Raw genomic sequence first — 25,063 nt, 5'->3', positions numbered from 1 at the left:
AAGTTTCAGCTCTCTCCACCCGTGGTGGGTCACGATTCATCCCTCTGTTTTCCATCTTCTAAGAATGTGTTGACCTTTCTTATCTACCGTCTACCCTCTCAATCTCCCTCTGTCCTGTGGTTTCAGAACGTTTTTATTCCTGGCCTTTCACTTGAATGGGCCCCTGAGAAGACAGAGACTCATGTTGTCAACTATTTTGTTGATAGAGAAGAGCTAACTGTGTTTATTCATACTTTGTTTTCCATTTTGATGGATCTACCAGTATACCAAGGCTACATTAAAAACAGTAGCAAAGTAATAGTTTTTCCAGTGTCTGCGTTACAGACACTGTTGTTGCCTTTCAGGACCCAGGAGGACCCCAGGTTGGGAACCACTGATGTGCACCATTGTCGTGAAAGGTTAGCCTTTGGCTCTCTCTGGGCTGTTGGGTTTTGGTATCAGTGTTCAGGCGAGAGAACGTGAGCTCAGGCTGAGTCAGACAAACGTGACCCCATCTGATTAGCAGAAGGAATGGGTTCTCGTTGCCCCTCGGAGCCCAGCTCCCTCTGCTGAAGTTGTTAGATCTTTGGGGTAGATGAAGCCTAGTTCCAACTGACCGATACCACCTACAGATCCTTCCCCTAGTCAGCTCTTCTCCTGCCGCCACCAGCCGTTTCACCTCATCGCTTTCACTCTGCTGAGTGTTCTATGAAATATTTATCATAATTTTGCCTTTCCTGCCTGAAATGGTGCCGTAGACTGGTAATTAGACTGCAGCTAAGGCTTCTTAATTGCATTTGGTGCAGAGCTGAGAAAATGGAGACCTTACATAACAAGTCGATAAGAACTGACAGGCAGTTGGCATTAAGTGCTCCTACACATATTTCCAGGCCGATGCAAATGGAACTTTTTGCCAGTCGATCGTTACATTCATCTGCAAGCTGTTCTTCTCATGTTTGCTTCCAGAAAGAAGCTACTGGCAGTCATTTGTCTACGGTGAGCCTGGGAAGTGAACTGTTCCCTCCCCTTCTCGCAACAACAGCAGGCCAGGAATGTTTTTTTTTTTTTTTTTTTTCTGGCCAGCCTCAGTAGCCAGATTTCTGACTCAAGGCCCTATTCGTGTTGAAGGATTGTTTGTCACCTTGCTGGACACTGCAGTAGTTCATCCTTCACCTGAGGGTTTGACGATTGTGTTCTCTCTAATGTATGATTTTACTACGGAAGACAACAATTCACAAAACTGGGAGCCCAAGCACCAGGGCCACGTTCCTGCTCTGTGTCTGTGGGCCACGTGCTTAACCTCTCCGAGCCTCGATTTCTCCATTTATGCAATGGGAACAGTAATACTGGCCTGCTGAACTACAGGGCACGTGTGATAACCAAGTGAAATAATTTAAGAGAAAGTACTTTGCAGACTGTCAGGGGCCTCCTCTATTAGTTTCCTTGTAGAGTGTGAGACCCACAGCCAAGCACTCTGGGGGGGGCCTAATTTCAACATTTCTGTATGGGTGAAACATCAGATTCAAATTCAAGTAAGCCCTTCTGAACACTTGTTAAAACACCTTCTTTTTTTCTGGGACAAGGGCACATTTAGAGCTGAGCAATATGATCATCAGTGGAGACACCATAAAGCGACAACACGTATTCCTAGAAAAAGGGGGCGTTGTCCACAGAAATAGTCTAGATAAGAAGTCCAATAACCATAACCCTTTGGCAAAGCCTTTTGAGGGGGTGTGTGTGTAAGTGATAATAAGTACTGTCTTTTAAGTGGGAGAGACTCAGGTTCAAGTCTAAACTTTGTCATTTCCTAGCTACGTGACTTTGGGCAATTTACTTAACCTTCCTGGAGCTGCCACTTTCCCATCTGTCCATGTGGCTAACGGTGCAATCCACTCAGAGGTGCTGCAAGAACTAGCTGAAATGGAACCTGCGAGGAGCTTGCTTACCATCATCATCACAATAACAACGTTATGGTTGGAAAAATAATAACAACAAAGACGATGGCAGGCAACCGTTGAGCATCACGTGCCCGGCAATGTTACTACACGCTCACACCGATCTTTGTCCAAAAAACTCTGTTATAGACATTCTCCAGATGAGAGAGCGAGGCACAGAGAGATTGAATAGTATCTTCGGGCTCTATGTCCAGATGGTTCGTGGCAACCATATCCAGGCCTTCTGGTGAAGACAAAGACGTGGCAGGTTCTGCTCCGCTGTCACACGTCTCTTTGCAGCTTAGTCTAAGGAAAGTGCAGAAAGGACTATTAGGATGAGGAAAATGAAACAGTGCCTATGAAAAATGTTTTGCAGGCAATAAAGTGATAATTCCAGAAGCTTGTCTGTTTGGATAGTATTTAACCACTTACGATTTCAGAGAGCTGGAAAGGTTGAGCTGAGTCTCCAGCCTTTGACTAAGAAGTCTTCACGTGGCCTCTGCGGTCGGTCACCAGGGCCTCACTCACCCTGCTGACAGGTGACCTTATCACTTGCCTTGAAGATGCAGGGAGCAGGCTTTCAACATGGCAAACCAGCGACTGAACACCTGTCACCTCACTCCTCCATGTGTCCACGAACCTCAGGCAGCCAGCTGAATTCCCAGTCATCCAATTTTGAGCATATGCCATTTCAGGGTAATATCAGTTGACGACAGTGTCTGTTGTCCTATAAATTAATTTAACACTCTTTCTCTGGAGAGCAGATGACTGCGTTCTAAAACCAATATTTTCACTCGAGTTATGACGGCTTGTAAAAACACGCAGTGAGCGGGGTTGACGGGGAGGTGTTAGGAAGCATATGATGTCCCAGGAGGCTCAACTGATTTAAATGTAGGTGGCTTGCTCCTCGAGGCAGCCGGTGTCAGAGCCAGTTGTCTCTCTCAGGGATGGCTGTGGTGGGGAGCAGCTAACAGACTGGGCAGGAATAGGAGCCCTGGTGCCGGTTGTGGGGGGACGGCCTGGTGAGAGCCAGAGTTGTGCTGAGGGACTCCGCACACTTAAGCATTAAAACAGAGAAAGGACTCTGGGCCTGTTCACATTTTCCACTTCTTCCCATTTCCATTTTGGTAGTTCCTGTGTTTCTGGGATTTATCCGTTTCTTCCAGATTGCCCAGTTAGTTGCTAGATAATTGCCCGTAATATTCTCTTATAATTGCATTTCTGCGTTGTTGGTTGTGATCTCTCCTGCTTCATTTGTGATTTGATTTGGGTCCTTTCTCTTTTTTGACAAGTCTGGCTAGGGGTTTATCAGTTTTGTTAATTCTCTCGAAGAACCAGCTTCTAGTTTCGTTGATCTGTTCTACTGTTGTTGTTTTTTATTTCTGTATCATTTATTTCTGATTCTAATCTCTGTTATTTCCCTTCTCCTGCTGGATTTAGGCTTTATTTGCTGTTCTTTTCCCAGCTCCTTTCGGTGTGAGGTTAGGTTGTATATTTGGAGGAAGTAAAATTTTTTTTTTTTTTTTTTTTTAGGAAGTAAAATTTTTATTAAGTAATCTGTTACTATAGTGAATGATATTTCCTAAACACTGAATTCTGGATGTAATGAAAATCTGTGAAGGGAGATAATGAAGAGAATAATACACTTGATTCTGGATCCATTCGAGATATTTCCTTCTTTTCTCCTCCCTTCCCCCTTCTCCTCTCTGTCTCTCCTGCCCAGTGCTCTCTCCTCTCTCCTGTATGATTCCTGCTTCTTTATTCTTTGACCCAAAATGCATCTTTATCTCAAAGGAATTCTCTAAGCAGTGGTCCATGTGGACTTTCATTCACATTCTAGTTTTTCCAGACTGTCCCTCCTACAGACAAATCATTTCATCTTTTCCTTGTTCTTTTCTGTAAATAAGTAATGTCTTTCTTCTACATATTATACATTGTAATTGTTGCCAGGTTTCCAAAGCTGGTCACCGTTTAAAGCGGTCACAGCGAATTAGAGAAAGATGGACAAGAAAATAAGGCATCAGGGCGCCTGGTGGCTCAGTCAGTGAAGCGTCTGCCTTTGGCTCAGGTCATGATCCCGGGGTCCTGGGAGTTGGGCTCCCTGCTCAGTGGGGAGCCTGCTTCTCCCTCTGCCTCTGCCCTCGCGCTCTCTCACTCTCTCAAATAAATAAATAAATAAATAAAATCTTTTTTTTTTTTTTTTTTTTAAAGAAAAGGCAACAAAATATGATAGATACTCTGCTTGAAGTCTGTGCAGGAAAATCTCAAGGTTACCCCCCCAAAAAAAATAATCTAAAGGTTGGAGAGAGCAAAAATATTTCATAAAGGCAGGGATGCCTAAGTGGAGCATTAGTAGGCATTAACACTATTTATTCATTAATTGAGCGAGCATTTATTGAGTGCCCATTGTATACTTGGAACTGCACTAGGGCCCCAAGGCATGAAATTTACTCAGGCATAACCTTGCCTGGCACTCAGTAAATACTCGTCAAATGGCCCAAGGAAGGGGCTCACTCTGATTTACCTGGGGAGTATGGAACAGCCCTCTGCCTTCTCTGTAGATAGGCATGAAACTTTTAGGGGACTTCCAAGGAGCCCAGAATATCTGTGGGTTAGGTAATTTAGAGTGCAGGCATGGGCACGGACAAGGAGGGCCACCCAATAGCTGCATCGTTGTACAGTGCACAACCTGGAAAGCAGTGTGGTCATGAAGGCCTAGTGAGAAAGCAGGTGGGGAAGGAAGAGTAGCCGAACCAACCAGTGTTTTGTGCGTCAGGCTGGTTGTTCTCAGAGCTGGCAGGGGAGGGACAGAGGTCACAGAGGGGATATCAGAATCGCTGGGAAATTGTTTCTTCCAATTTGCAGTGTTTGTAGCAGCCCAGATCTGCTTAAACTTCATCAAGGCCATTGGGAGAAATGTTGAGACAGATTTTTATTTGTCTTGTTGGTTTTTTTTTTTTCCCTTCAGCACTGAGAGATGTTGCTAAGTCTGTAATGAATCTTCTTCCTTTTATAGGATCGAAGGCACAGTGAGGCATGAGGCTGGTTGTAAAAACCAGTAACAGCCAGCATAGGCCTAACGTGCAAACACTACTGCTTCCCAGCATAATAGTACTGGAGAAGATTTGTAGCAATTCTAACTTATTTTTCTTTGCTTGAGAAGAAACAAATCAAACAACAGCATAGAAAACCAATATTAAATACTCAGTTGACATGTGCATGGCTGCTTCCAGTCGAGAGGGGCTATCTTCGGGAACGGAGAACACAAGATTGTTCAATATTGGGGAGCATTAAAAAGAAAGGCAGTGTAACTGGAGAATCAAAGCCCAGTCCTACTTAAACCTATAGCTATCTGGCTAGAAACACGTTCCATCCTAGTACCTGCACTTGACACATGTTTATTTCTGAAGTCCTTGGGACCACAGCAAATTAAGCTTCTGCGATGAAATTTGATGTTTATATAGGGTTTATTAGAACGTAGCACCATAAATCATTTTACATGGGCATTTAATTTGCTTGGGCTGCTTATTACTACTCCTGACATTGATGGTTCCTTGCCTGTGCTAAATTTCACCTGGTAAGGAAGCAGCTAGGAAAATCCAAATCTAAAAGTTTTACAGAAACTAGTGGGTGTGGCGTAACGGGAAAAACGATTCTTGCTCAGTTCTGTCATTGATTCGGGCTGTGATCTTGCACAGCTTACTTAAGGGCATCAGTTCTTCTCAAAGCATCCGTTTTCCCATCTTATAAAATGGAGCAATGCTGAAAACGACATTATCGGTTAAGTAAAATCAAGTAGAGGCTGTGGAAGCATATGTGGAAAAGGGTATTAATGCGATTGCACTATTGCTACTGTTCTGGGCTCGCATATGGGAGACTTGAGAAATACGTCATCACTGCCTTCGGAGAGCTCACGTGTTATTAAAAGAGGTGTGCGGGGCAGGTAGATGGGCAATTACAGGACACTGAGCGAAACACTGAGATCACCAGTAATCTAAAAGGCACAGCAGCAAGGAAGCATTCACTTATCTAGTTGAGGAAGGTGATGGTGGAGAATTCTTCAGACAGAGGTGAGGTTTGAAATAATGTCTGGGGTCCTGGCAAGTAGGGAGGGCAAAGCAGAAAGGACACTCCACATTTAGGGACAAGCATGCAAAAGCAAGACAAACATGCAAGTTCCCTGCTGTTGTCAGGGAACACAGAACTAAAATAATTCACTGGCCCCTGAGCTCAGGGAGGGGCAGGTAAGGCCAGCAGGAGGGGTCTTGGTGAATAATGTATGCAAATAAAGGGGAATGAACAGGAGCCCAAGGGAGAGCGGGGAGCTAGGGAAGGCATTTAGGCCTGAGACCATCCGACAGGCATTCCCTGTTGGACTCCAAAGGCATTGGAATTCCCTTCGGGGGAAATAGATTTACTAAATGGATCAGAATCAGCAAGGCTAGAGGCAGTGGGATCCTCAGGGTGGCCCATGGAAACGATGAGATGCCTAGATGAATAGCAGCCACAGTAGCATAGACCCTGAGACACATCTTGGGGAGAAATGAATGCTTTTGGTGTCTGACTAGTTACGGAGAATGCCCATCCTCCCAACTCTTTTAGAAAAAGGCCTGCGGAGCTAGAAGGTGGAAGGTGGCGGGCCCGTTATGCCCTTGCATTTATTTGGAAGCTCAGGGAAGCAGCAAGGACCAGAACTATAATTTGAGAGACAAAAGTAGATAGCAGAGAAAACTCGGAGATTCCAAGTACAGAGTGGTCAGAGTGAGAAACGCAGTGGAGAAAGGACTGAATCCTTCAGAATCCTTTGCAACAGCAAAGCTTAAAAGTAGGCAGAAGAAATGGAACCTGTGAGAGAGGCAGAGAAAGTACAAGGAGGGAGGCAGGAGGACGTCCAGGAAAGAGAATTAAAGAGTAGGGAGTTTCACAGAAGGAGTGGTCCACACTATCAGACCCCTTAGTTGAGTGATCAAGAAACATAAGGATTAAGGACCATCCATTCGATTTGATGATTCTAGAAGACATCCGATTCCCTTCAGTGTACGGTGGGTTAACAGGTGGGGGCAGCAGCAGTGGGTAGCGCGCCGGACAATGAAAAGAAGTTGGAAGTGAAGGCACCACGTCTAAGTTTACCAGAAACCTCAGATGTAAGGAAAAGGTAGGAAAACGAAGGAGCCTTGGGTGGAAGGAGGAGAGTTTTGCTTTGTACAAGAGTGGGAGAGGCTTGGGCACGAAGGATAAAGATCATCATATGGTAAGTTGGAGACAGAGAGGAGAGACGTGATGTTTGATGCAGGAGCTTCTGCATGGAGGTAATGGGAGTTAGGACATATGGGGAGGGGTTGACTTTAGACGGAAGGACTTCTTTCTGTGATGAGGAAAATGGAGAAAAGGACCAACGTAGATTGGCCAAAATTAGCCAGTGGAGGTGCTGAGAGAGGAAGCTAAGCCCGATGATGGTGAGGCCATCAGTAGAATGATGGGGACAGAGCTGAGTAGCGTGTTTGAGAGGAACAAAGAGGAATAGGAGGAAATGGAGCTGCCCAAAACCTCAAGGTTCAATTAATTGCAACTGGCCTCACATCACTAATCCCTGAGATGAAAAGAGTTCTTCCAGCAGGAGCTCAGCTGCTCTATCCTGATTTAGAAGGAAGATTATACACTTAAACCAAAGCTGGGGTTTTGTAGGGCGCGCCCTGTGGGAGGTGGGAGGGAAGAGTTGAAAGTGGTTTGGTTTATAGCAGTTTGATTGGATTTTAGGTTAAACTGTAGGGGTTTTGTTTATGGAGATGGGGATGAGTATTATTATTATTTTTTATCCTGAAATTTAGGATGTATGAAGATAAGGCATGGGATTTAAATCTCCATAATCAAGGATGTAAACGCTTATGACCCTGAAATCTTAATCCCATGCTTGAAACTCTTGTTCAGTTTGACCACTGGCCTCCTTAGCGAGGTATAGACTGCTGATTACCTATCAAAGGATATGGAAAAGGAGGGGGGCAGAAATCGATTCCTACGTCGTTCACATTCAGCATGACTCTGTTTCACGTTGGATCCACTCTGCATGTGCGGATTCCTTAAAGAATCTGCAAGAAGGGTTTGTACCGAAATGATCACATATGCCAGGCAGAAAAAAAAAAAACATTTCTGGAAATAGCCTGCTCGTGGTCAACTGTATTTGGGTGTTATGTCAGGCTTCATACCAAGGATGTTTGGAGGCAACTCCTCAGTGTAATTTGCAGGGCTGGGAGGTGCTGGAACATCAACAATAGGTAAAGCTGTTCTCCAGAACAGTGGGAAAAGGGGTCAGAGTACTGTTTTGATTACAATTTTTGTCCCAGTAAGTCCACATTTTGGAAGCAGGCAGTAGAGACACACACAGGAGCTTGTGGGAATGGAAGTAGGCCAGTCAAGTTATAAAAGCCTTGATGGATTTTGTTTTACAATGAACTGTTGTGGGACACGTATTGGACTAGAGTCAGGAAATCTGGGTGCTAGTCTGAGCAACCCCAAAGATCTGGGCCTCAGGATCTTCATCTGAAAATCAGGATTGTGGTGCCACTGGCAGGACCAGAGGAGGCAATAGGGTTACAGCTGAATCCTGACTCCTTTTGTCTGCTTTATATTACAGGGGTTCCCGTTGAGGTTTTAATGAGTAGATTCTCATGCCATAAGTTTAAAAACTTCTAGCTAGATGTTTCTGAAGACCCTTTCTATTCTGATTCTATTCTCAGTTTTATTCTCTAAATGAGAATAACCAGTAGAGTAAAATTTAACTACAATTTTTTTCATGAGTCTCAGTTTTTATTGATATCTAGCACAATTACAATTTTATTATGTTGCACAACACCTGAAACTGCTTCACGTCAACCACATGAATCAGGATTTTGTAACTTGAGTCCATGGATGGATTTCTGGGAGTCTGTGAAACCCCTGAACACACATACAAAATTTCATGGATACAGGCATTCGAAAAGAAAGTCCAGAATTTCCATCAGATTCTCAACAGGTAAATGAAAGCAGTCAGCACAAATCATCTTCCACTTGATGGGTGTAAAAATACTCCAGATCCCAAACCGACACAGCAAGAGGAATTCAAATAGATTTTATAGTCTCTGCAATGAAAATGACTCCCCAGATCCCCTCACACCACCCTATGTCCTTCCCAAGGTTACGTTGCCAGTGCGTATGCAGAATATTGTGCGCAGGGAACAGAGTCAGCAGGGTCTTTGATGATGGAGCAGCATCTCTCCATCACCTTATATTTTCTGATAATTGAAAGAAGCCAAGATCAAATTCTTTGGCTCTCCATGCCAAACCTCTACAGCTCTGACATGTTTTTACTAGATAAAAAGAACCATATATGCTTCACTTTCTTAATCTGTAGCTTTGTTAATCTGGAACTCTAGATGGCCCGTAGGCCGGAAGGTAAGTTATTTCTTAAGTAATTAGAAGAATTAGAAGAATAGGAGTAAAGGAAAACGAATGTTTGGCCATTCAGCAACATCTTGCCTTGAAGGCCTCAGTGACTGGGGAAGACTTGGATGCTCCTGAGTGCATTTCTGTTCTGTTTCATGTTGATTATTTGTGTGATTATTCACATTACATACAGTAGCAGACATTTCCATGCTCTTTTGAGTCCTGGTTCAAAGGGATATAACCTGGGGCCAAGAATAGAGCACTTATCCGAGGCAGTGGACAGAAAACAGGGGCAGTGATGAGGCTGTCTTGGAACATCAGATGTCAGAGAGAAGCCCCTGGACATATTCAACCAAATAAGGGATTATACATGGATCCGGATTCCCATGGGTGGGTGAAGCTGGATCCCGGGGACGTGTGCCCATGGTCCACTTGCATGGGAAAAACAAAGCTTCTTTCATAAACTAAATGCTAACTCAGACACTGTGCACCAAGTAGGAAAACAAGGGGGCATGAAAAACCAGACAGACAAAAAAATCCCTAACAGTGCTAGGAATGAAGGCCGATTTGAGATACCATAAGAATTCTCAGAAATGAATCTTTCTGCTCTTCTTTCGTTTCAGATGCTGCATAACAAACATGTCATGGTCCGTGTGGGCGGAGGATGGGAAACTTTTGCAGGGTATTTGTTGAAACACGACCCCTGCCGGATGCTGCAGATCTCCCGTGTGGATGGCAAAACATCCCCCATCCAGAGCAAATCTCCAACCCTTAAGGACATGAATCCAGATAATTACTTGGTGGTCTCTGCCAATTATAAGGCCAAGAAGGAGATTAAATGAAACTAGTTGGTCGCTGCAAGGGGACTCTCATAATGGCCTGTACCCACTCCTCCAGTGTAGTCAGTTTAGTTCACACGCTCTGAAAATTACTTTGGAAAAAGGCGTAACAGACAGAAAAACGTCATTACTGAAAAACGTTCAGAGAGTAGCACTATTTATTTTGATGCTTCTGTAGACAATGACCAATTAAAAGAAATTCTAAGCTCAGATTTAAATTAGAGAAAGTGTAGGCAAATTATTATTTCTCAATTATGTGAACACAGCATTTAGTACACGATATTAGAAATACAATTCTAAAAAAAAAAAAAGAAATACAATTCTAGCTAGAGATAAAAACTGCTATTAGGAGAAAATATTTAGGATTTCTAGATAAGTCAACAGGAAGTGCCTGCCTTATGTCTACAAAAGGCACCCCAGACTTTTATCATTGCAGGATTTTTAAGATAATTTTTAAAAAGCGACAATTAATGTGATAATGTGCTACTAAAAAATATTCAACAGCACTATTAATAAGTACAGAGTGTTCACGACAGTAATACTTTAATGGAAAGGCCACTTCAGAAAAGTTTACATTCACTTGGAAGATTGCCTTAAAGTTTATCCTTTACCTTTGACCAAATATCTGGGGTACTTTTGGAAATTTTCAGTACACCCCTTAGAGAATCACTTATGAAGTGTTTCACACATTCCTAAGCACCTGGTTGTGTTGAGACTGACCTAGTGTAATTCACACACATAAGCTGCCATACGTTTATATTTTGACAGAGTAAACTGTACAGTCAAATGTTCATTGACTTCATGTTATTTTAAAGCATTTTCTTATGAAAATATATCTTTAGTTAATCCTACTTTGCTATGCTGTCTAGTAAAGTAAATTCACTGTAGCTGATGATGTTACAGACTTATGTATACCCTTGTATACCTAGGACAGGGCTGTTCTGTACCCATAAACAGCACACTATTGTCCTCACTGATTCAAGAATTAAAAAGATAAATTTAAAAAAAATCATCTGTCTCCATATCAATGCTTCATTCTGAAATAAAGATGATCTTTAAATGGCAACTTTCTAGGAAGTTCTAGGAAGAGTCAAATTAGGGTTACCTAGTACTTCTTTGTGTTGGGCAGCTGGGTGATGGCACTGTTTGTTCCCCTAGCAGAAAATTTAAATATTATCATAGATGATCCCTTAAGTGCTACCCTGAGTATAAGTATAGGCAGAGTTAATTTTTCATCTCCTCATTTTTCGACAACAGCAGCAAAAATCCACCTTTCTTGTTGCAGAAAGTTAGGAAGTAGCTCATTTTGTCACATGACTGATTTAGTCAAAGTACACACAACCTGCTAATTGTGAAGTTTTTAAACAAAAGACATTGTACTGGAATGTGGTACTGGAAGTGGTAGTAATCATTCTGGGGAAACAAAGTTTTATCAGAAATAAAATCACCTTGGAACAGTAATAATTGTAGTATCTTTTAAAACGCAGATGTTGAGCCATTTGATTTTTGTTACTAGCCTAATATTAGCACTGCATTTCTATTGGAAATAATGTTTTCTTTTCTTTCTTTTTTTTTTTTTTTAAGATTTTATTTATGAGAGAGAGAGAGAGACCCAGGCAAAGGGAGAAGCAGGCTCCATGCAGGGAGCCTGACGCGGGACTCGATCCCGGGACTCCAGGGTCACGCCCTGGGCGGAAGGCAGGCACTAAACCGCTGAGCCACCCAGGGATCCCGGCAATAATGTTTTCATCAAAACTTTCTTCTATGCTTAAATTTTCTCCATAAATGTATCTATGTCTTCAATAATAAAATTCATTTCATTAATTTGGTTTAAAAATGCATAGGTTAACAAAAATAATACTAATGCCATCATCTATTTTGTTTTCTATGCTAATGTACCAAATCACCAGGAACTTAGTGTCTTAAACAACACACATTTATTATGTTTTATAGTTCCATAGGTCAGAAATTTGAGACTGTCTCACGGGGCTAAAATCAAGATGTCAGCAGGGCTGTGCTCCCTTCTGGGAGCCTAGGACTGAATCCGATTCTTTGGGTTTTCCACTTTCTAGAGGCTGCCTCATTTCCTTGGCTCATGTCTTCCTTTCTCTATCTTTAAAGCCAGCAATATAATATCTCGCTGATACTTCTTTATTTACACCTGTTTGACCACAGGTTGGAAGGATTTTCTGCTTTTGAGGATCCAGATGATTAGACTGGGTCCACCTAGAAAATGCAATATAATCTCCCTATTTTAAGGTCATTAACTGAATCACATTTGCAAAATACTTTTGCCATAAACATGCAATAGTCTCAACCATTTAGATTTTTTTTTTAAATTTCTCAACTGTGTTTTATAACTTTTAGTTCAGATCTTTTACTTCCTAAGAATTTTATTCTATGTGATACTATGATTGAAATTATTTCTTAATTTTCAGATTATTACTTGCATACAGAAATAGAACTGACATTTTCTTATTGATTTGGTATTCTGCAAACTTGCTAAAACTCATTAGTTCTACGAATTTGTGTATAGATACTTAAGAATTGTCTACATGAGATGCTTGGTATTTTTTAACCTACTTTAAGTAGGTCTGTAACTTATAACCTCTCTATCTGAGAAATGTAGAATGAGAAAAGAGGTACCTTAGGAATTAGGTAGAGTAAGGAGTTAGGATAACTCCTTGACTTCTAACTTACGTGATGAAACAGATTTCAGAAAAATAGCCTAGAAAGAGTCAATTTGTGGGCAAAACTAATTAGTTCCATTTGAGTGTATGTTTGACGTACTTGCAAAAAGTTGGCTCAAACCTGTCTGTGACTAGAGGATGCTAATTTGAAACTCAAGTCAGGTATGGTGCTATAAAAATAGGCAATGCAATCCAGAATATAATAAAGTAACTAGCCAATTAACTTATGAATATTCAGTTCTAAGACCATAATAATCATACTTAGAGGCAACATTTGCAAGATGAAACATATCTAGATCACGGAGAACAGGTTAATAAAAAGTTATGTCATATGAAAAATTTAAACTGTTTGAGTTGTTGAAACAAACTTCTCTGATTTAACCCAAAACGTGTTTAAAGCCTGTAAAATATACAAATGCCTTCTCAGTGGCTTTTGAGAAAATCAAAGAAAATGGCTGTGGAGCCATATTTGAATCAACCCAAAACACATGTAGTAGTCATTGGAATTTGAGGTGCTTGTCTGAAAACGTTCTTTTTAAAAAAGCACCAAACACGTTATATATACGTCAACATAGAAAGGAATGCCTATCTGCCTACGTCTCTCTTATTGACCTATTTATGCAGATATTATTCAAAGCTAAAACTGACAAGTTACTTTTTCTTCTAAGGGTGTAGTATAAATTCTTAGTAAAGATAAATAAGTCAAACTGTTGGAAGAGAAAAGGAAAATTCAAAGCTTGTGTCGATTCTCCTGGGGTACCAGGGATGATAGCTAGAATCTTTATATTACTTTGCTATTTCTCAATGAACACAGAACACTAAAATGTCATTTCTCCTTCAGAGTACAGAAAAAGAAGCATACTTATCTATAAATTCTTAAGAACTTTATATTCCTATAAATTCAGGGATTGTATGGACATACCAAACAGCCTTTAGTTCTCTTGTTCTCGTTCATCCCAAAGAGCTGAAAGTATCATGGTTTCCATAACCTTTCACCCAAGTTCTAATTATTTAATACTCAGTAAAGATAAAATTTTGTTAAAGAGATGGCCAAAGTCAATTTTTATATAGGAAAAAAGTATATTTGTGTCCCCATAAAGCAATACAGAATGTATAACAAACCATGTGTGTGAAAACTATTAATTACATTCCAAATACAGTCGGTGGAACCAAAGTATCACATACAGATGTTTTAAAAGACATGCAGCATGTCAACAAAAGGGCTGTGTGATTATAACAACTTTTTGTTATCATATTAATTTGACTATTAGAATCAAGAAGCAGTAGTTAAAAAAAGCAGTGGTTTTAGCATTTTACATTTTAACATGACAGTTAATATATATGCACTTTACTGTTTCAGTTATATTTTAGTAATCTGTTGGAGGGCTTGGGTGACATGTTAAGCATTACCGTGTTTTCCTATTTAAATTAGGATTTATGGGAAGCTGGCTCCAAGTTAAGGTTTTCATCAGGAACTGATTCATAACTTGATGAGGGAGATGCTTGGATATATACGTACAATTTTTTTTTCTAGTAGTCACTTATTGGTTTCCTATCAAGCATCTAGTCTCCTCTTTTCCCTTCCCCTTCCTAAAACTATTCTTAATGCTTTTGTATCACCCATTGGCCTCTGCGTCCCATGTGGTTTTTGGGAAAGTGGACTACACCCATGGAGGCAGGCCATGCATGACTGGCTGGAGCAGCATATCCCACTCTTCCTAGAAAGCAAAATACATCAACATCTCATTCAAGGTTCAACAGTAAATAAACCTGGTATTTGGATATGAACTTTGTTAGAAATAGGGCATTATCCCTGGATGTAAACCTTTGTTTACACCAACCCAAGTTGTAATTCTTTAAATATAGTACAGTTAAAATTGTTCTTTCTATATTAAAGCAGAAGGAGGGATTTGCACAGTTCAGGGATAATATGCTTTGGTTCTATATTCAGCTACTGAGGATCTTTTTCCCTTGGAGAAATTAACAGGTTCATAAAGTCAAGAATTTTATTTCTAAGATACAGTTTAATGATTTCACTATCCTTTGTGAACAAAAAGAGCACTCATCTTCTAAAGGATGAAGAAAATTGAGCCTACCTAAATATATATCTTGACTGGATATTCATAACCCATTTTACACCATAATAGAAAAAAATGTAATTTTTCCAATGAAGAGTCAAGAGATTTGTATTAGAGTTCAAATTCTTTAAAATTAGCATATACAACATACTGCCATATAACATAAGTTTTGTGGGATGAGCACAATAATGGCTCAGTTTTTTGTAAATCGAATGAGCTGGTCTATGTAACTTATAATCTCTATTGGTACTGTCTATGAATTCTGATTTAGGGCTCAGATTGTGGCCCTGTCATCCAAAAGAGTTAGCAACCAAATTAGAAGATACAGCAATTCTTCTATTGTAGCTTATTATATATATACTAGAAAGAAAACTCAAAAAGCAAAAATGCTGTAAACTAATGTTACTAATAAACAAAAATCTGGAAAGTTTAGAAGTCTGCATCACATAGAATTACCTCATATATCTTTATGTTTAAAGTAGACCTTTTAAAATACAACACTTATTTCTATTTCATACATTCACATTTACCTTGGCAATTACGCATCTGTATAAATAAATACAAAAGAATAAAAACACCTGTGAAATTTGGACAAATATATTACTACTCAGTATAACCCATCCAGATTCTTAGTTTAACCTCATTCGTTTCCCACAAAGATCTTCAGAGCTGAATCTGGTATTGTGCAATAGTACATCACTGCCCTCTGATGGCACTGCTAACATATAATTTCAAATTCAGCAAGCAAAAAAACCCACTTTTATTGCAATGTAAAATACCATATGTTAATTTTATAAGCCACAGAAATAGAAAATAAATTAGGAGAAATTTATCATTTTCTACAAATTTTCATTACTTAGTAAGTTATAAAAGTTTACAGTGTTCCTTCACATAAGCCCTTCAAGATTTTCCCTGATGATCAGTTTAAAGGCACAAAGTCCATAAGTTTAAGCAAAAGCCTTCATAGATAATGAAATAAAAGGAGATATAAGGCTGAGCAGAAAACTACAGACTGCGAGGTCATTAATAGAGGAGAGAAAATACAACGGCAAACTTTAATGTCTGAGATGTATGCAGACTTTACATGCGATATATATTCATTCACTATTAAGGTCCATATTTTAAGTACTAAAAAAGGCGAATCACCTGCCACCTGCAGAAGAGCAAATATAAGAAAGTAAGTATTTAATGAAAAGTCTGGCCGTTTTCTATGTTAGGAAATCAAAAGCATTTTCATTACATCAATATTGAAAAAGCACTGACTGCATTTAATGGCACTAAAATTACAAAGTCTAAATATTTGTTTATTCAAAGAGAAGAAATTAAGCTGAGGACGTCCACTTGATTGCAGATAGTAGTTACTGGCAGTAGACTCTTCCACTCATGCTATGCTTATGAGACTGTCCACTAGAAAAGATAAAAATATATGGAGAAAAGTAAATTTCATGTAAAGTGATGGAAAAATAAAAATATCCTAGTGAACAGAAATAGGAATATGGGCTATAGAAATGCAAAATGATTTCTGCACGTAGCAGTGGTTAGTATAATTTTACATTATGGTCAAACGTCTGAAACAAGACATGTGATCGTTTAAAAACCTAACGAAGTCAAACGAAATCTCTAGGCAGATGAATGAGTAGCTAAATCCCAGATATCCAGGTCAGCTCAGGAAAAACACAAGAGACCACAAAATAAAAAACAATGAACCCTTAAAATAAAAACAGAGGAATTCCCACTTGCGGCAGGGATCCCAGCTATGGCAGAAATTACATAATGGTTTGGCAAGGTCTTTTCCTTGCTTGACTCGAGAAATTTGTTCTGTTCACTGAGGTCTATTAAATCTGCAGCAGTAAATCCCGAAAAGAGCCACTGGGATGGTACCAGGGATTTACCAGTCTCCCGAGGACTGGTTTTCATGTACATCCAAGGAATTTTATTGGGTGTTATGCATTTTCTAAAACTCTGTATTTAAAGTTTTAAGAATCAAGGGTTCATCCAAGTAAAGTTGCTTTTGTTTATCTTAGGGCTTCTAGTGGACTCCAACACTGCCTTTTGTAATCTCTAAGAAAGGGATTCAGTGCACAATGTGGTATCCAGGATTTAAATTTGGTTTGTTTTTACCACGGTACTCTGTTTCCCACAACAGATCTCTGAAGATGAGTGTTAAAAACACCGGAGCAGTGATTCTCTATCTGGTTTGGCTTTAGGCTCCCTTGAGGAGCTTAAAGAAGTCCTGATGACTAAAGCTCACTCTCAGAGGTTCCGACTGGTATGGGGTGGGATCCGGGGGTCGACCGTTTTTGAAAGCTCCTCCTGACATTCTCCCGTGTGGCCAAGGTTGAGAGCCACTGCGTGCGCCGACTGCCACTAGTCCCGTCCTGTCATATCCTGTATGTACAGCAGCTTGCACCCTGATGCCAGCAGCACACTGGCTGCCCTGCTGTGAAAGACAGTATGGGGGGAGGGGTCCTCAAGAAATGAAAAACAGAAATACCATATGATCTGGTAATTCTACTAGTGGGTATTTACCCAAAGAAAATGAAAACACAAAAAGAAAGAAAGAAAAGAAAGAAAAGAAAGAAAAGAAAGAAAAGAAAGAAAGAAAGAAAGAAAGAAAGAAAGAAAGAAAGAAAGAAAGAAAGAAAGAAAGAAAGAAAGAAAATTAAAACACCAATTTGAAGAGATATATGCACCTGTATATTTATTGCAACACGCTTACAATAACCAAGATATGCAAGCAATCTAAGTGTCTATCAATAGATGAATGGATAAAGATGTGCTGTGTACACACACACACACACACACACACACATACACACACCTGTGGAATATTACTCAGCCATAAAAAAGGATGAGATCTTGCCATTTGCAACAACCTGCGTGGGCCTCGAGGGTATTATGCAAGGTGAAATTAATCAGACAAATACTATATGATTTCCCTTATATGTGGAATGTAAAAAACAAAACAAATTTTAAAAAGCAGAAAACAGAGTCATTAAGTACAGAGAACAAGCTGCTGGCTGCTGGGAGGGAGGAGCAGGAGGATGGGGAAAACGGGTGAGGGTTAGTGGGAGATACAGGCTTCCCATCATGGAACGAGTAAGTCACGGGGGGGAAGGTACGGCACGGAGAACACAGTCCACGTACGGTGACAGATGGCAGCTGCACTCGTGGTGAGCACAGCGTAATGTGGAGACTTGTGGGTCACTCTGCTGCACACCTGAATCTGACATCACATTGTGTGTCCATAAAAAGAAATTAAAAAGGTAAACAAGTAAGACTGCCTTTCCAATTATCCTGGGCAGAGACAGGGAAAGGACAGGTTTTCCTCGTACTACGGAGTCCAGTTAGGAAGAATCTAGCTACAGAACAGGATCTCCAGGCCTGGCAGCAGCTATTAAGGACCCTAGGCCAAGGGGTTTGAAAATTAAAGTTATACTCTGCCTTATGCATCCCCTTCTGTTAGCTCTGAGCCTCTAAAATTTATTTTGAACGTCACTGTATGCTTTCGATGCTCTGTGCAGGTGGTCAAGGAGAAAGGGGCACGTTCCTTAAAGCTAGTGTATTTATGGTGGCTGGTTAGGAATATCCCAAGGGAAAATGACACAGCGTGCAACAGCCGTTGTGTATCAGAATGAGCCACAGTCCAACTTTGATGGCGATTTTTATTAACGGAGCCAGAGAGCTTTCTTGTAAGAACCGTCCACAGAGAAAAACAGGTACTTAATTTAAAACTGAGATGATTTATTTTAATTCTGAGCATCTCTGGAGGGATCAGCAGCTGTACGTGGCCTAATTTACTTCTAATCTATAGGCTGCTGGCTATGCTTCAGGTTTAATTAAGAAGGCTCCTTTCTTTCTTAGAGTTTAAAAGCTATAAGCTGATGTGAAATTTGTTAGGTTAGGGTATGTCAAGTAAGTACCTTCTTAATTCTGGCTACACATAAAGTATCTTTTTCTTATAACATTATATGTGACTTTGATTGTCAGCCAGCACCTCTATTTCTTCTATTATGAAACACTGAAACTCAGCATTATTTCCAGTCCTACAATTTAATTTGTAAAACCCAACAGAATTGAGAAAACAGTAAATCAAAAACAGAAATTATGAGAATTAATTTCTGTTTTTGCACTTTGAGAACCTTCTATGAAGTGGCATAGACCTGTATCTCAGCAGAATAATTCAACATCTATACTTCTGATAAACATTTGCCTTTGTATCAACCAACTGTTTTACTTTACAGATTTCTTCTATTCTCTTCTGGAAGTATATAAAAAAAATGTTAGCACAATGGTCACAGCTATTTACCTTAACATTGAAACCAATCATCCTACACGTTGTTAATGATTAAGAAATTTGTTTTCTTTTAATTTCATTTATTATACAAAATTAGATGAAGTAATATATCATGGTAAAAAACACATAGACGACTCTTATCTCTATGTGATATTCTAAGAAGCCAGAATCACCTCTGCTCAGGAAGTTCCTAAACTGCCTGCCCCACAGGCTAGAAGGATATATATATGGTATTTACATAGTTTTAAGAGCAAAGAAAAGCCAGCAGTGTTGTGATGCTGTTGTATGGGTAGCTAAGTCGAAGTGAGGATAGCAAAACACACGGAGGAGACGAATCACTATGTAGTACACCGAAACTAAGGTAACGTTGTGTATTAACTAGACTTAAAAAAATTATGTTAAAAAAACCCAACAGAATTGAGAAAATAGTAAATCAGCTAAATAAGTGCCAATAAGTCACTGACAAGTTAAATATAAATGACTGAAATTCAGGACATTGTCCTTTTCACAAATATTAAAAATGGACCAAAGAATAAAATCTTAGTATCTGCACAATTATTTTCTTGAGCTTTAACATGTAAAACAAAATCTTCATAGTCCTGCAGACCGTCAAGAACTGCAACTGCTACCTCGGGAGGTGGGAGGTACACGGATCACATGCACATCCCCTCCCCCACCCCCGTATTGTCCAAATTGACAGTTACTTAACCATGATAATGAGTGACAGCGGAAAGCTCGAAAACCTCAAACCACTGAGTGAAAAAATAAAGGTTATTTGCAAACAGGGATCCCTCGTGTAATCCAATTTAATAAGATTAATGTACAAATGGAGATTAGAAATGTCTGTAAAGTGACACTGAATTGGGGTAATTTTTATGTTCTTCTTTATACTCTTCATAGTAAGTTTCCCATGTATTAGTGTTAATTATATAAAATACTAAGATAGTGTTAAGGTAATCAGGAAAAAACAATCTATTTTCATTTTGGGGAAAAAAAAGGCAGATCTACTACAACAAATGTTGGAATGTCCAAATAAATTGCCACTTCTTCCAATCTCTATTATTCATGCTTTTAAATTAATTCAAAATTTTCTGATAATCTATTGCAAGAGGAAATTATTCAATAGACTGCTACTGAAGGTTTTAAAAACTCCAGATAAATTAAACCTTAAGTAAATTTTAATACTTACCCTAAGTCCACCTTCTGGTGGGGGCCCAGATTCAGCCATTTGTTTTTCTATTTTTTCCTTTTTCTTTCTTTTTTCTTCCACAGACCGAACATCCAGAATGCCCCGAGATGCAGCCTTTAGAGAATGTATTAAGTGGTACAGGGAAACAACAAAATCAGTATTCAATATCCAAAAGGTGTGGGTTTGTTGCTTTTTGGGTTTTTCTTGGAAGGTGAGGGGTTTTAATTCTGGCTATAAAGAGTTAGACTATTTCTATAAGAGCTTCATAGAAAACATCTTACTATTTCTTCATTGGGTATTTTTTTCTGTAAATCTCACATCTGTCAGTGTTTTAAAAGGCAAGGTAGCATTATCCCAGGGAAGGAGGTCATTTAAGGGCCAATCTTACGTTACAGAAGACGTCTGTAATCTTCATGTATTAAATGATATAAATGCATTTATGTAACCTACAGAAATCATTTTGAAAAATGACTACATGTAAATTTACACGTTAGCGGACAGCATTTTCATTAGAGAACACTAGTAATAAATAGAATAAAGTACACAGTTATCTCTGTGGGCAGGATTTTATGTCTACTCTTACCTCCTTCTGTCTTCTCTCTGCAGCCTCTGCAAGCTTTGCTCTTTTCTCTTCCTAAAGAAAATGTGTAAAAGCAGGTTTTTAGAATCAAAGCAAACATTATCGCGGAGAAGTCCTGTCTTAGAGGCGATGTAATTTACAAAAATATTTAGTATTTGTTCAAAATGTCCACTAAGACTGTCGCTATTTACACTGTTTAGGAAATCCTCAACTTCCTGAATGTCATCCTCCCAGTTGATATTACCTTCAGGTAAGCACATTTAAGACACATTTACATAATAAATGTTTTATATGCATATAAGACTTACACAAGATCGGGTTGGCCTGTAAAATTATTTATTGACTTATTTATTTTTTAAAAAGGGGGGCTTATACGCTAGTCAGGACAAGAATATAGAACAAATGACTTTTAGTAAGACAAGGAGCGGAATGCGTGGTTTGAAGTAGGCTGGGGTTTCCAGGAAATGTCCACGGATGACCAGGGCTCATGCCATCGTGCAGGACACCAAGCCCCGAAGGAAACTTGTTAGGAGGCCCTGCTCCATGCTGGGACACGGGCGGGGGGGGGGGGGGGGTCCTCTTTCTATCCTGTACTGCTGGCCTTGGTAAGTTCCTTAAAATCTCTAAGACAGTAAATAGAATTCTCTTGGCTGCGTTTGTTTTTCATGCCACAATAAGCACATCCATTCCTCCACTGCACGCGCAGTTCCTGGGCAACTACCTGCCCCAGGACCTTATTCCAAGCGCTGAGGATGCAGCAGTGAAAACACGCCAATGTGTCCACACGCGATGGGCGGACGGAGGTGAGTGCAACCGGGTGGGTGCAGGTGCTGCACAGCCGTGGGCGCTTTGAGGGGATGCACAGGGGCGTGCGGGGGATCAGGATGGGGGCCGGGGGGGGTCCGCTTCAGCTAGGGTGGCCCCCAGCAACTGCAAAGGTGGGTGACATGCGGGTGCGAGCCCTGTGCCCACCTGGGGGAGGGGAGGGCCTAGCCGACACCGGCGGGCAGGGCAGCAGCGGGGTCCCCGGGGCAGCAGCGGGGTCACCCGGGGCAGCGGGGGCGGCAGCGGGGCGTGCGGCAAGCTCTCCCCCAACAGCTCGCTTCCTCCACCGCCTTCTCCTCGGACGACGCCAGGGGCGGGGTGTCCGCGGAGCCACGGCCGCTCCCGGCGCCCGACCCCGGCCCGACCCCGACCCCGGCCCGGCCGCGATCACTCCCGCGTGAGCACGTCCCAGCGCTGCCGCCCGGGAAGCGCCGCCCTCGCCCGGCGGGACCCGGGCCCCGGGATCGAGCCCCGCCGCCGGCGCCCCGCACGGAGCCTGCTGCTCCCGCGCCCGCGTCTCGGCCTCTCTCTCTCTCGCTCTGCGTCTCACGAATAAATGAATAAAGTCTTAAGGAAAATAAAATTTAAAAAACAACAACTTGGAATTTAAGTGGGCGCCCTGCGCTTTGTATTTGCTAAATGTGGCAACGTCACAAATCGTCCCCTCGTGACCGCGGACAGCGCGTGGTCCTCGGAGGAGGGAGGGAGGCAGGGAGGGCTCAGGCTCAGCCCCGGGGCGCGGATCCGGGGGGCGCCCCCGCCCCGCCCCCGCCCGCGGAGGCCCAGCGGCCGCACCGCCCCTGCAGCCGGGCGGGCACCGAGCCTCGGCCCTGCAGCGCCGCCTCCCGCCGCCCGGGCCTCCCCTCCCCCCCGGAGCAGGTGCGCGGTCGGCGGACGCGAGCTACGGGCCGGCCGCGGCCTACTCACCAGGGCCGGCGACGGGGGCGCCGACTCCCCGGGACACGGAAAGCACAGCCCCATGGGGACAGCGGCTGGGGGCCCGCGGGCCCGCCCCGACCCGACCCGCCCCGACCCGACCCGCAGTGCGAGCGGCGCCCGGAGCGCGGAGGCCCAGGGTCCTGCGCTCGCCCCGCCCCCGGCCCCGCCCGGCCCGGCCCCGCCCCGCCCCGCCCCGGCTCCGCCCTCAGGGCAACGCCCCGCCCCTTGTGGGGACGCTCCGCCCCCGCCCCGCCCCGGCGCATCGCCCCGCCCCCGACTCCGCCCCCCAGGACAACGCCCCGCCCCTTGTGGCGACGCTCCGCCCCCGCCCGGTTCCCCCACACACACTCCGCCCCTCTCTCGCGGCTCCGCCCCGCCCATCTGCGGCAACGCTCCGCCCCTCTCCCGCGGCTTCGCCCCGCCCCTCTAGGATAACGCCCCGCCCCCGCCACGGACCGCCCTGGCCCCGCCCCTCCACCACGGCTCCGCCCCCATCTGCGGCAACGCCCCACCCCTGGCCCCGCCCCCACTCCATCCCTCTGCGGCAACGCTCCGCCGTGGCCCCGCCCCTCTGCCGCGCCCCGCCCCGCCCTGGCTCCGCCCCCTCCCGCCTGGCTCCGCCCCCTCCCGTCCCCTCCCGCCCCGCTCCCGCCCGCTCCTCCAGACCAATGCCCGGGGGCAGACGAGGCCTCCGCCCCAGGTGGCCGGGAGCCTGCTGCGTTTGCGCAGAGAGCGGGAGGGAGACAGAAATAGATGCCCCACATTCTCTTTATTCATTTGTCAGTGGGCAGATTAAGTTGTTTTCATAGGTTGCCTTTTTAATACCGCCATGAACTTGGGGTTACAGGTACCTCTTCATCATAATCCTTTGGTGTCCTTGTCCATATACCCAAAAATGAGATTCCTGGGTCATTTACAGAGCAGTTTTAATTTTAATTGCTAAGGAATCTCCATGATGCTTTCCATGGTGGCTGCGCCAGTTGACCATCCCAGCAGCAGCTACAGGGCTCCCTTTTCTCCACATCCTGGCCAGCAAGGCCCTCTTGTCTTTTAGGTAAAAGACATCATAGCAGGTGTGACTCGATACCTCGTCGTGGTTTTGATTTGAATTCCCTGATAATTAATGATGTTGAGCGCATTTCAGTGGCCATTCATTCATATATTGTTGGAAAAATGTCCATTTAGGTACTTTGCTCATTTTTAAAAAATTGGGTCATTTATGGTTTTTTGCTCCAATTGTAGGATTTACTTGTATATTTTAGATGTTAACCCATCATCCGATATGTGATTTGCAGATATTTTCTCCATTCCATAGGTTGCCTTTTCACTTTGTAGCTTCCTTTGCTGTGCAGAAGGGTTTTTTAGTGTGATGTTTATTTTTTGCCTTTGTTGCCTTGCTGTTGGTGTCAAATCCAAAATATCACCAAGACCAAGGGCAGTGAGCTTACTGCTTATATTTTCTTCTAGGAGTTTTATGGTTTAAGGTCTTATGTTCAGATCTCTCATCCATTTGACTTGACTTTTGTGTGTGGTGTTAAGACCATTTTTTGTTCTCTTGCATGTGGTTGTGCAGTTTTCCAAACACCAGTTATTGAAGACACTACCCTCTTCCCATTGTATGTTCTAGCATCCTTTGTCAAAAAATTAACTGGCCATATGTATGTGGACTTATTTCTGGGCTTTCTAGTCTGCTCCATTGACCTTTATGTCTGTTTTTATGCCAAACTGTACAGTCTTGACTACAATAGTTTTGGAATACAGTTTGAAATCAGGAAATGTGAGGATTCTAGCCTCCTTCTTTCTTAAGAATGCTTTGGCAATTCAGGGTCTTTGTGGTTCCATACAAATTTTAGGATGTTTTACTATTTCTGTGAAAAATGACATTGGAATTTTGATAGAGATTGCATTGGATCTGTAGATCGCTTTTGACAGTATAGACATTTTAACAGTATTAATTCTTACCTACGAACAGGATATTTTCTCATTTATTTGTGTCCATGGTGAACACTGATTGCTTTCTGTCCCTAGAGGTTGAGGATATTTTCTAGAATTTCGGATAAATGGAATATCATATATGCCTTATCTTTAGTTATCTAACTAAAAAGAGAGTTTTTAAAGTTCATCAGTATGATTGTAAGTTCCTTCAATAATATTCCATTGCTGTAGATATACCTTATTTTATTTTATTTTAAATCCGATATAGTTAACGTAGTTTTAATTTCTAGTGTACAATACAGTGATTCAACAATTCTGTACATTACTCAGTGCTCATCAGATAAGTAAATATACCACAG

At 42.2% G+C, this 25,063-nt stretch overlaps 2 protein-coding genes and 1 long non-coding RNA gene across 15 annotated transcripts in view; 2 read left to right on the top strand and 1 right to left on the bottom strand.

Annotated features, from left to right (window-relative positions):
- The window catches only part of GAS2 (growth arrest specific 2), a 150,535-nt gene extending 139,355 nt beyond the window's left edge, over window positions 1-11,180 (top strand). For all 13 annotated transcript variants that reach the window (XM_077866186.1, XM_077866189.1, XM_077866188.1 and 10 more), the window contains one exon: window positions 9,956-11,180. In XM_077866186.1, the coding sequence (XP_077722312.1) occupies window positions 9,956-10,174 (219 nt within the window). In that variant the 3' untranslated portion in view covers window positions 10,175-11,180. The remainder of the gene's footprint in view (window positions 1-9,955) is intronic.
- A 2,741-nt stretch (window positions 11,181-13,921) lies between these two features.
- On the bottom strand, window positions 13,922-22,924 carry SVIP (small VCP interacting protein). The gene is made up of 4 exons (XM_077866197.1): window positions 22,758-22,924; window positions 21,009-21,059; window positions 20,426-20,539; window positions 13,922-16,346 (listed from the first exon to the last, which is right to left on the bottom strand). Exons 1-4 carry the CDS (start codon window positions 22,809-22,811, stop codon window positions 16,332-16,334), a joined length of 234 nt encoding a protein of 77 aa, XP_077722323.1. The 5' UTR covers window positions 22,812-22,924; the 3' UTR covers window positions 13,922-16,331.
- The window catches only part of LOC144294524 (uncharacterized), a 267,849-nt gene continuing 264,398 nt past the window's right edge, over window positions 21,613-25,063 (top strand). The window contains exon 1 of the long non-coding RNA XR_013361886.1: window positions 21,613-21,808. This is a non-coding gene — a long non-coding RNA (uncharacterized LOC144294524). The remainder of the gene's footprint in view (window positions 21,809-25,063) is intronic.

This window comes from Canis aureus, chromosome 23 (genome assembly GCF_053574225.1).
Source record: "Canis aureus isolate CA01 chromosome 23, VMU_Caureus_v.1.0, whole genome shotgun sequence".
Taxonomy (NCBI): Eukaryota; Metazoa; Chordata; class Mammalia; order Carnivora; family Canidae; genus Canis; species Canis aureus.
This window is presented reverse-complemented; position numbering and strand designations above follow the sequence as displayed.

Excerpts from the sequence above, each read along its gene's own strand:
- SVIP (XM_077866197.1), bottom strand. The coding sequence starts at position 22,811 with ATGGGGCTGTGCTTTCCGTGTCCCGGGGAGTCGGCGCCCCCGTCGCCG. Across the intron at positions 21,060-22,757 it reads CGCCCCCGTCGCCGGCCCTG|GAAGAGAAAAGAGCAAAGCT; the intron begins GTGAGTAGGCCG and ends CATTTTCTTTAG. Across the intron at positions 20,540-21,008 it reads CAGAGAGAAGACAGAAGGAG|GCTGCATCTCGGGGCATTCT; the intron begins GTAAGAGTAGAC and ends CATTCTCTAAAG.